We start from the raw sequence: 12,561 nt of genomic DNA on the forward strand, positions 1-12,561 counted from the left end.
CATTTTGAATTTACACCAGAGTTCCCATTACTTCATATCCTTACCAACATTTGGTGTTGTCAGTGTTTTGGATTTTCACCATTCTAATAGATGTGTAGTGGTATCTCATTCTTGTTTTAATTTGCAGTTCCCTAATGACATATGATGTAGAGCATCTTTACGTGTGCTTATTTACCATCTGTATATTTTCTTTGGTGAGGTGTCTATTCAGAACTTTTGCCCATATTTAAATCAGTTTGTTTCTTATTGTTGAGTTTTAAGAGTTTTGTGTATTTTAGATAACAGTCCTTTATCAGATATATTTTTTTGCAAATATTTTCTCCCAATCTGTGGCTTGTTATCCTTTTGATGAAGAAGTTTTTAGAAGCAATTTTCAACTCATTTATTAGACATCTACTCTGTGCTAGACATTGAAGTAGAAGCTGGGGTTGTAGCGGTAAGAAGACCAGACATGACCTCTGTACTCAAAATCAAGAAGGGAAGACAAAGTAATCAGGTGTGTGTAGTCAGTGCTGTAATGAAGTCGATTCAGGGTACTGTGTTGGTGCTAGGAAAGTTAACCAGTTGGAGGAGATCCAGGAAGCTTTCATGCTAACTTTTATTGAGCATTTATTATGTTCCAGGAACTATCCCAAGAGCTTTATTTTACAATTATTAATTTAATCCTTCCCAACAACTGTGAGATTATTACTGTTGTTATCATCATCTACATTTTATGATCTGGGAACTGAGGCACAAAGGAGTAATGGTGGAGGTGGGATTTAAACCCAGGCAGGAATTCCCTGGCTGTCCAGTGGATCAGACTCTGCACTTTCACTGCCCGGACCCAGGATTGATCATTGGTTGGGGAACTAAGATCCTGCAGGCCGCACAGTGCAGCCAGAAAATTTAAAAACAAAAAACAAGAACAGGCAGGGGAGCTCTAGAGCCTGTACTCTTTACCACAGCACTGTACTAAAGTTTCTTGGAGGGGTTGGCATTTAAGCAGAAAATCTAAGGGTGATTGGACGCTAATCTGGTAATAGAGGAAGAGGTCCTTAAGTCAGAGGGAACAATGTGAGGACAGGCTAAAGATCAGAAAGAGCAGGGCAAGTTCAAGTATCCGAAAGTAAGTTATAAACAGAGCAAAAGATATATGGCTAGGGAGGTAGATCAGGCCATAGAATAAATGCCTGGTAAGACAATCTAAGGAGTCTAGTTTACCATATCCTAAGGAGGCAGGAAGCAGTTGACTTGTTTGAGCAGGAGAATAACGTTGGATTTTTATCATTGAAAGATCACTGAGAGAAATGGATTGGAGGGGAGCAAAGCTGGTTTGGGAGTCAGTTGGAGTAATAAGAGAGGGTTAATGGCCTGCACTAGGTAGTGGAATTAAAGATGGAGAGAAGTGAGTGGAGTTAGGAGATACTATATTTAGAAGGAAGAATTGTTACAGCTTTAGTGGTTGATTGGCTGTGAGAGTTGAGGAAAAAACCCAGATATGACTCTCAGATCATGGTTTGGGCAACTTGTTAGGGGATGGTACATCCCCTGAAGAACTCCAGAGAAGCAGTATGGGAGGGGGCTGGAGGATCAAGGGAAAGATGAGTTAAGATTTGGATTTGCTGAGTTGGTGAGTGATTGATGAGACAAGTTAAGCAATTGGATATGCAGGTGTAACCTAATTATATAGGTCTAGCACTTAGGAGAGAGATTTGATACCTCTATATCTGTCTGTATATCTGTCATTTTTATATAGATGATAAATTATAAATTAAGCAATGGAAGTAAGAATGGACTAGTCAGTAATTTCAAACATTTTGAGAGAAGAAGTAAGCATGAAAAGTATTTGTTGGTAATTTTGGTGAGTGCAGAAGCCAGGATACAAATACAGTAGTTGAGGTGTGTATGGGAGATGAGGAATTAGCTGGAGTGAAAGGTGGGATAATGGATTTTTAATTTTGGGTTTCATTAAAATTGGGAGAGCTTCAAACATGTTTTAAAGTTGACGGGAAGGAGCCCAGGAAAAGGGAGAGGTGGGAGAGGTTGGAAACGTTACTGAGAGGTGATAACAGAATGAAGTGTTTGACTAGATTTGAGAGGATGGAATCCAGAGTCCAGATGAAGGGATCAGATCCGGGAGGAAGGACCTGCAGCAGCTTCTACTGTGATAGAGCAGGGGTGGGAATTTCTGTGTTGGATATCAGGAAGGGGAAGCAGTTCTCTTCTGATGGCTTCAGTTTTCATTGCAAAGTAAGAAGTGAGGCTTTCTTCTGAGAGTAAGGAGCAGACTATGTTGGCAGTTTGAAAAATGTCAGAAGGGGATATTGGAAATAGTTGCTGTGGAGAGTGAGTGAGAGTGCCAACAAGGATGTCATAGTAACATTGCCAGGCAGAGGGCCCAGATAAGGTTGATGACCAAGAATATATGGTGGCACTGGTCTGCATGAATTAATTTTAATTTAAGTAGCAGTGTTTTGAAGAGATTGAGATCCTTTTCTGAGCAGCTCTCTTACTGATTTCAATAGTTACCTTCAGATGTTTAAGATTTGGCTCCTTTTTTCCCCATAAAAGAGAGGGCCCTAAAGTCTACAGATGCAATGAATGGGTCATAAGATAATGAAATGACTTTCATTTAAAAACCTTTTCAGTAATGGGAGCTGTATTTTTTTTTGGGGGGGTACGCGGGCCTCTCACTATTGTGGCCTGTCCCGTTGCGGAGCACAGGCTCCGGGTGCACAGGCTCAGCGGCCATGGTTCATGGGCCCAGCCGCTCTGCGGCACGTGGGATCTTCCCGGACCGGGGCACAAACCCGTGTCCCCTGCATCGGCAGGCGGACTCTCAACCACTGCGCCACCAGGAAAGCCCGGGACCTGTATTTTTTGTATCTTTTGTGATATTCTATACCACATCTATTTAAAATAGGATTTTAGGGTTACAGAATTCTTAGAGCTGGGAAAGAGGCCTTTGATATCATCTTTTTGTTTCTTTTTGACCAGTGCTATTTTTTTTTAAACAAGAGAATATTTGCTAAGTGAAACATTACAGGAATGACCCATATATAAAACAGCTAAAAATGATGGTGCTTTGATGAGAGCTGGTAATTAAAAACCCCAAATCTGGAGTCCAACTACATGGACTTTAACCTGGCTCTGTTTCTTAGCTATGTAGCCACTAAGCTCCAATTCCCTCATCTGTAAACTCAGGATAATAATGGTACCTACATCATAGAGGTTTCTTGAATTTTAAATAAAATTTTATCTTAGTACAGGGCTCTATAATATTAGTTTGGTTAATTTGGTTAAAGCAAAGCTGGGGACCATTCTGGCAGCCCTACCTGCCTGGTTCTTACTTTATTCTATGCGGTCGTTCCTGAGGTGCCTCCCTGGATGGAGTATAGTCTGAAAACCGTTGATCTAGTTTGTCTCCTTCAATTTGAAGTTGAAGAAACTGGGCTCTGGAGTGAGGAATAACATTTTAAAGGTCACAGACCAGTTTCTTCTGCTGTAGGCTACACACAGCTGTTATTGCTGAATTAAGCTACATAACCATGTTTAGATGCTGCAGCTTCTCTTTAGGTGGTATCTGAGAAATAGAAGATGGAACATTGAATTAGAAGAAAGCGTAGTATTAAAAAAACTATAAAGGAGTCAATTGATAAAGTAATATGGAGTGCCTTATGATATATGTAGTACTTAGTAAAGATTGATCAGATAGACGGACTGAGTAGTTTCTTATGTATATTCTTTTGTTGTTTATTCTTATAAATTTAATTTTGAATAGTCTTTTAGAAAGAATATGCAGTGATCCCTTGGAAGTTCTAAAAGGCTTGACAATTCCTTAGGACACTACCTAATTTATCTTATGTTAGAACTATAATTTATAGCAAATATGGGCCTTTTGCCACCAAATCTTGGATTTATTCTTTAAATGGTGATGAAAAGCTCATAATTTTTATGGCAAATGATGTGTGAAGCATAATCAAAAATATGGTGTCTGATATATATTGGTAATAAATAGTTTGTTACTGGCAATTCTTGTGAAATGTGATTTAAATCATAAATTATGCCATTGGGTCCTAATTACAAAGTTCTTTACAAGATATTGTGCTCTTCTGATTAAAAAAGAAGTACCGTATAATTCTACAGATGTATATTGGAAACAATATTGTTCTAGACTATGGGGATACAAAAGTGAACAGGCATGGTGTTTGTCTTCTAAGAACTTTCATGCCATCCCAGGAATTGTGAATTGTTGTGAATTGCTACAACTTTTCTGGAGAACAGTTTGCGTCAATCTGTATTAAAAGCCTTGAAAATGTGTCTATCTCTTGATCTAACACTCCTAGGAATTTGTCATAAGAAGAGAATCTTAAGAAGTGCATAAAGATTTCTAACCTTAACCGTAAAGAATTTCACCTCTCGTGAGAAGGCAATTTTTTTTATCGTAAAAAAGGAAAAGTTATACAAACAGTGACTTGATTTGGCAAAAACAAAAGTCTAATTTTCTCCCCTTTTCTTGCTCCCTTTGAGTGAACAGAAAGGGAGGAAAAAAGACAAGAAATGCTATCCACTGATACACAATGCAGCAATTTCTTCCTCTGGCATATTCTTCAGTGCTGTCCTCTTCCTCTTTCCATTCTCATTCTGTGGCTCTGGAAGCATTTCTGCCCCTGAAGGCTTGCCTTGGAGTCTCTGGCCCCCAGCTCTGGGATTAGGTTCATCAAGGATAGAGGGGGTTTAGGGGGCTGAGGAGAAGGAAGGGGTTGCAGTGGTAGAAGTAGGAGGCTTAGAGGAAGAAGGGCCTATTTTGTTGAAGGTTGCACAGAATCTGACTTAGTAATCCGTGGAAGCAGAACAGGTAGAGTAACTTGGCTAAGTTTCAGCCAAAAAGGTCTCACTGGACTAAAAGGAACTCTTATCTGTTGAGGATAAGTGCAGAGCTTTGGCTATGAGGATGCTCGTCTCTGCATTGTTTATAATAATAAAAAATTACTAATAACCCAAATGATTATGGAAACTAGTTGAACTGATATGCTCATATATTAATAAAAAGGTGAAGAATATAGCAATTGGTATATACAATAGAGTAAACAAAAAAATACGTACTTTGTCAGTTTAGTTGTGCAACCAGCCTTATAGTCCTGTATGTACCTGGCTTTCCTTCATTCATACCCTCTTTGTAAATTTCAAGCTCTGGGTACATTTTACACCCTGCTTTGTTCACTCCAACTCCAGATCTGAAGATTATTGCTGAATTTAAAGCCACAGAACCATGACATTTGATCATCAGTGCCCCTTTTTCTCATTTCTCATTGCCGTTTTCCACAAGGATAGTTCCAAAATTTTCTCCTTTCCTCGTGCCTGTGGTATGCTTCCTTATCCTTTCTCATGGTAGGAATACCTAAACTTCCTTCCATTCTTCCTCTTGATTCTCTGCTTCATGATCGGCAGCTGCCAACATTTTGGCTCTCTTCATTAATTGAAAACTTATAATTGTATGTGAACAAGTCTTATAATTGTATGTGAACAAGTCTTAATTTCTCTTGAAAACTTTGAGTGCAGGGACCATTCTTGTTCATCTTTGTGTTTCTGGTGTTTGAAATTATTTCAAATGACCATGAACTATTGGTGGTCTCTTGATAGTCCACAGTAGCTATGGATGGTTATTAGTTGGTTCCAAGATACTGTCCAAAAGCTTCTTTTTTGAAGTTGGAAGCATATTTGAACAATTGAAACTTTAGCAAAATTGCTGTGTAGTATTGTATTTTAAAGGCAGATTTACATTATCAGTTATTTTGGTATTCATTTTGCCTGAAGCAACAGAACTTTAGTAATTGATTTCATAATCATTATTTCTAGATATACTGTACTGTTTAGCAGTATTGCTGCAAGTGAATGTAATTGGTAGTAGTTGATTCCCAGTTTGATGGTTAATGTGTTCTAAGGATTTTAAATTTAGATACATTTATCAGTTTGTTATTGAACATGGATTAGTGGGAAAGTTGCTTGGAAATAATAAAATTTTTTTTCTAACAGTAGAATACTAATTTGTATTCTCTGTTTTTATTAGGTAAGACTATCAGTAATAGAGTGATAGACACAGCCCAAATTTTTGCTACTGAGCAAGTATTTTATAAATACATTTATAAAACTGAATATTGCATACAGTTTTCTTTAAAGCACACATGCTTACCAATTAGAGTAAAAATAAAGTTTGTATTACAACATTCTTTTCCTTTTTTTCTTTCTCTTTTTAGGCCTCATTGCTACGATTTCAGAGTACCCTGGTAATAGCTGAGCATGCAAATGATACCCTAACACCCATTACATTAAATACCATCACTGCAGCCAATCGTCTTGGAGGTGAAGTGTCCTGTTTAGTAGCTGGAACCAAATGTGACAAGGTGAGAAATTTTTAAGGTCAACCATAGCAAATATAATCTCCATCAAGAGACAGGGAAAGATGGAGACAGAGAATTATGCTGAGGACTGTAACCCAAACTGGTCTCTGATCCTCATTAAATGCTGAATGTCACAACCGTTACTACGTGTGAAAAAAGGAACTAAAAGGTTTGCTCACCAGGCATTTTATCTTTTGAAATGAGGTAGAATACTTAATTTAGTTCCACTGGCACCATCATGTACCATCAGGTACCAAGTAGAGTGATAATATTTGAGTCCCCTTAGAGGTTTATAGCTGATCCCTTTTTGTATTGATGAATATGCTTGCTAATTGCTTTTAATTCCTGTAAGTGGTAAATCTGGAAAAAGTATCATGCGTGTTAATTTTTAATTGGTGTGAGAATTCAAATGTAAGTATTATGCTTTCTAAACTATAGCTGCTACTAAAAGGTGTTCTTCATTTTGGTTGTTGTTGAAATAAGACAGTGACAGCTTTGTAAACTAACCCCCTGGAAAGGAGCTCTAATGTGGTATGCAGAGTCTGTACCTCTGGGCTGTAGTGTAGTTGAAATTGTGCTTCAATTAAGCTTACCCAGCTTGAGCCGCCCGTTCCCTCTCACTATACAGGAGTTGCCAGTTGTATAGCTGGGGGCATGGACCTCAGAGGAAGAAATCCCTAATAGAGCATGTTTCTTTTTAGAGAATTTAATTTATTTTTTATTAAATGGCATTGTTGCAGAGCATGTGATATAATGCAGGTTCAGAATGCTAGTGTTGCTTCTGTCCATATTCTTATGTGAAATTGGTATCTTAAAAGAATGTATTCAAGCAGGTTTGCGGTTATGTGGATTTCTTTACCAAAATCCTGCTAACACTTGTTGAATCTTATATAGTTATTAACCACAATGTATGATGATATAGCTAAGCTATCTTTTTGGTTGCCCTACTTTCAGATATACTAGTTCTGGATTTGATTATTTATTTTGCTGTGATTTTAAATAATTATTCTAATATGACTTAAAAATATTTGATGCTATTTTATTTACATTATTTTGAGAAAGATCAAAGCAAATCATCTTTTCTTCAGTTACAATTTTATTGTCGTGTCACATTTTAATCTTAAAGAAAAACAATCAGTACCTGTATATAGAGACTCTGTTAATAGCCTAGGCGTATTTCAGTTTTATATTGTTTTCTGTAGCTATCATAAACAGCAAGTGACTCTTCTGTGTAGTGCCTGAAGTTTTTGCTGGTTTTTTCTTTTTTTTAAAAAAAAAGATGGTTTTGATAGTACAAGATTGTCTTCCAGTGAACACTTGATTCAGAAGAGGTGCTTTTGCACTGCATTCTTTCTTCAGTGAATATTGTTACAATCTTACCCTCCATCAAGGGGGAGGGGACAGGAGGCACAGCATTTTATGCCTACACCTCAGTGAATCAGCATGGAGGTAAACAAGAAGACAGTAGACCATAATATGATTACCATGTTTCTCCTAAAGCAGAAACTAGTTATGCTGTAATTAAAGAGATTTAAAAGAAGGAATTCTAATTGTCTTCTGTATACAGGAAGTCTGAGTGGTCAAAAAGCTTATCCAGAACCCCATCCTGATTCTGAACAGAAGAAATGAGGATTTCAAATACAAAATATTTTGCTTCATCGTAGATAAATATATGTCAGTGAGTAGGAACTCAGTGGTTCACAGGGGACTGTTATATAAGATTTTCTTTATTGCCCAGATTCACTCACTAATTTTAAAATCAGCAGAAATTATTATTGCCAGATAAAGTGCAGTAGTCTGTATACCAATGTGGTTAACTCCTGTTCTTTAGCTCTAGGAACCCTGAGTCTGAAGTGTATTGGCTGTGTTGTTATTGTGAAAGAATCTAACTGTTGCTTCATTTTCACCATTTCTAAAATGATGAATTTACATTTGCACTGAGTGAAAGGAAAGAGCACAATGTACAACAAAATTTGAGTAGGCAGCTGTGTTGATTTTGGTTTATCAATTAGTACTTCTCTTTTTCAAGGCAGGAATTTTTGTTTAAGGTCAGTGGACAGTAAGATCAATTGGCTTAAGATTTTCTTTGTTAAATAATTTTTTAATTTCTCAAATAGTCCTTTTTCCCATAAGAACAGTTTTTACAGTTGGCCATTAAGATTTTATGCTCTGTTGATAATTGTAGTGGTGGATCTATCAGTATCTTTCTGTTAGATGGATAATTGAAAACTCTTTTATTCATAGGTGGCACAAGATCTCTGCAAAGTAACAGGTGTAGCAAAAGTTCTGGTGGCTCAGCATGATGTGTACAAAGGCCTCCTTCCAGGTGAGTTTTTCCAGTAGAAATAAATAAGTTTATGAATTTATGAAATAAATAAAATACTATGAAATGTGTTTATCAAATGTGTTTAATTCTCAGAGGAACTGACACCATTGATTTTGGCAACTCAGAAGCAGTTTAATTACACACACATCTGCGCTGGAGCATCTGCCTTTGGAAAGGTGAGAAGATTGAGACTGGAATCTGATGTCACTACTTGGAAGCATTAGATTTCATTGTGCTGAAAATGTACAACAGACTTTGTTTAGATAGCTAATCCTGGCTTTCAGAATTAATGTGATAGTTTTGCTAAAATTTATTCTTTCAAGATTTTGTTATAATTTCTGTGAAAATGCTATCTCCAGGCTTTCCATTTTGTCACAGAGACAACTCTGTTCTTTCAAGATTTTGTCATAATTTATTAGAATGCCTCTTCCAGATTTTCAGATTTTGTTATGGAGAAAAACTCTATTTAAAAAAAAATCATTTTTCTTTAAAAACAATGTTGAACTGTCTCATTGTGTGAATGTCATTTGTATTAGTAACCCATCATAAGAGATGGCTTTGTTTGGGTGACTGATGGATATTTAGAAAGGCCAAATTTATCTATCTGGGGGATTTGGGAAGGGCTGTGTGGTGGCTGAAGACATCCTTAGGTAGAGAAAGGTGTAATCTGATCATGTGCATTGTGATATGTCTGAAGAAAGAATGTGCTATGAGATGGGTCGTGGTCTGCATGAAGTTTAAAAAAAGGGAGGGGGAATGTAGGGGGAGCCCAAGAGAAGGAATTTGTCAGTGGGTCTTTCTTGCTCTCCCTGTGACCATGGGTATTATTCTAGCTCCCTTTTCTTTTATCCCATTCTTAATAAGCTGCAGCTTGTAGCTTTTATTTTTACCTTTAAAGATGGTAAATTAAGTTGTACACGAATACATTCTTATTATAAAAGATGCATACAGTAAAGCAGTATGCAGAGCAAGGTATCACAATTCCCCTTTCTTATTCCCAGCTCTCTTCCCTCTTCCAAAGTACTGGTGTTAACAGTTGTACATTCTTTTAAGCCTTTTCCTGTGGATTTTCAAATTATAATAAATGTACTTTTTTTTTTTTTTTTTTTTTTTACTTCTAGAATGTGATAGTATAGCATGAATTGTTTTGTGACTGGTGGTTTTCACTTAGGAGTATATCTTGAAAATATTTGCTCATAATGTGTCTATCTCATTTTTTAAATGGCTGCATAATATTTCATAGTTAGCCAAGGATGGACAGTTAGGTTGTTTCTAATTTTTTGTATTTATAAACTTTGCTGTGAAGAAACGTCCTTGTATATACCTTTGTATACATGGGCTGGTATTTATTTAGAACAGAGTTCCAGAAGTGAAATAGCTGGGTCAAGACTACGTGCTTTTAAAATTTTGATGTATATTGCTAAATTGCTCTCATGAAAGGATGCCTCAGTTTGCACTCCACCAGTTGCATAGCTTGCCAACACTTGCTATTGTACATTTTAACATTTCCCCCAATCTGATGTGTGAAAAATATATCTTTAAAAATTTTGCATTTCTCTGATTGATAGTGAGATCAAATATCTTTTCATATAGTTATCAGTCATTTAAATTTCTTTTTTGAATTGTCTTGATTTGACTTTTTTTCCTTTTACATTCACAATTGTAATTGATTTTTAAATATGAGTTTGGGGAATAAGATATAAGCTCTTTCATCAGCTAACCATGTCTAGTGGTAATAGCAGTGAGTTCCCAATACATTGATCCCTTTTCTTGCAAAATGAATAGTGTTTGTGAATATTTATATGTAGTGCAATATTGCTTCTAGACGTGAATCACTGCAAACATGTAGGGATCTTGCACTGTCACCCATGTGAATTGCTCTAGTTTGTTTTTAAGCTCAGAATTATCACTTTGAATTCATTAAATTTTTTCTTTTAAGATTAGTAGAATTTCTGGGCAATAACAGAATTTGTAATCTACAATGTAAGTACATGAGTTTAATGAATACTTGTTCTTTTACTAATAACAGTGTGACAACAATTAGGTTGTCACATTGCAGACTATCATAAGTTTTCCCATTTTTGTGTGGGGTTTGGTAATTGCTAAGTAAGATGGTTCTATATATATGATATATGACTCTGGGCTAGTCATTTACCTTCCTGAAATCTGTTTTCTGATATGTAAAATGATGCGGTTTGGCCAAGTGATGTCTATGATCTACCAACTAGAAATGTTAAAATGGAATGGGTTTTTTCTATGGCAGGTTTCACTTCCCTTGGAAATGATTAAGTCAGAGGCTTGACATCCAGCTCCTGTACTTTGGATTGTTGTACATGAGCATTGAACTAAAAGATCTTTATGGACCATTCCATCTCTGAGAGTTTGGTTCTGTGTTGGGTGATTTAAACAATTTCGTGAGTCTGAGTTTCTGTGATGACAGTTTACCTAAAAGATTGTTAAACCAAGAAGGGGTGTTTGTTGTATCTGATTAGCTAGATTTTAATACTCTAGCCTTGATTGCTATGTTGTGGCATATGGGAGTTTTGAGAACAAAGGTCACATAATAGTAGCTGTTGCTGCAGCCTCTGAATGGATTTGGAATGAGGAAGAGTCCATCAGATTAAGCTAAACAATTGGCTGTATAACAGTTCTTCACCAATTGTGTTTTCAAGATACCACACCTTTGTACTGGTATGCTAGAGTTTAAAAATCTGTCATCTTTTTGTGCATCAAAAGAAAACTGTGTTAGTTATTGCCTCTCCTTCCCTGAAACCATGTGGTTGAGCCTGTTGGATAGTGTAGAAATAGATCTGTTTACCATCCATCCTCTCAGGACATTCAGACAGAAGATCAGACCTGGAAAAACATGTGCCTTTAAGTACTGTGGTAAATTTTTTTCAAGAAGTGCTAAAATAAAACAAGGGATAATAGAAGTACAAAGTATATTAAATTTCAAGTTTAGAAAGTTCTAAAACTTTAAAAAGAAGCACGGTCTGCGTATCATAAAATTTGTAAGAGAATCTGCTCAGCCAGGTAACAATATTCCAGCAGTATTTCCTGAACAATTTAAAGAAGGTGGCTCAGGAAAAAGAGTTACTTACTGAAGTAGGCTTTAAATGCTGACAAATTTGGTTTGTTTTAAAAGCACGTGTCTTCTAAACCTCTTATTTATCAAGTTAGAGCTATGTTTAATGGAATTTTAATTATTTTCCCAAGCCCTTTATTTCCTATGAAATCTTAATTTTTTCTAATTGTGGATTTATAAACTACAGTACTTTTCAGTAGCTCTTTTATCATGGTTGAAAGGGGATTACTATATAACATAGGTAGCAATAGATTGAAAATTAGAAAATCTTTATAGATTTTCAGATGCAACAGGAGGAAATTTGATTCAGGCTTTTAACACTTGTTAGCATCGATTTATGTAGAACTGCTTATTAGATACGGGGCAGAGACACAAGAAGCAGAAGACACACAACCTCTGTTCTCAGGGTGCTTTATAAATTTAGTTGAGGGTCATATAGTATGTATATTAAAAAGTATTTTAAAACAAAATACACGTTAGTGCCAATTAAATAGTATAATTGTACATGCGTGCAAGAGGATGAAGAATAAAGGAGTGATTAGAGGATAATCCTGAGAGAATTCTTAGAGGAACAGAGAGTTTGGGGATGGAGTGAGGAGACGAGCTTGAGTACTGTCATAATGAAAGTTTGCCTGCTAGAGGTAGTATCATGTGCTGAGTTTAGGAGATGCCATGGAGTAAGCTCTCTGTAGAAAGTAGTGTACAATTCACCTTTTCTATTTATGTGATCAAAGCAACACTTCACTTTTAAAATTACACGTAGATGG

At 36.3% G+C, this 12,561-nt stretch overlaps 1 protein-coding gene across 1 annotated transcript in view; it reads left to right on the plus strand.

Annotated features, from left to right (window-relative positions):
• Positions 1-12,561, plus strand: part of ETFA (electron transfer flavoprotein subunit alpha) — an 87,165-nt gene that overhangs the window by 9,113 nt on the left and 65,491 nt on the right. The window contains exons 2-4 of the mRNA XM_060154873.1: positions 6,240-6,386; positions 8,628-8,709; positions 8,803-8,885. Coding sequence (XP_060010856.1) covers positions 6,240-6,386; positions 8,628-8,709; positions 8,803-8,885 — 312 coding nt within the window. The remainder of the gene's footprint in view (positions 1-6,239; positions 6,387-8,627; positions 8,710-8,802; positions 8,886-12,561) is intronic.

This window comes from Lagenorhynchus albirostris, chromosome 1 (genome assembly GCF_949774975.1).
Source record: "Lagenorhynchus albirostris chromosome 1, mLagAlb1.1, whole genome shotgun sequence".
Lineage (NCBI taxonomy): Eukaryota > Metazoa > Chordata > Mammalia > Artiodactyla > Delphinidae > Lagenorhynchus > Lagenorhynchus albirostris.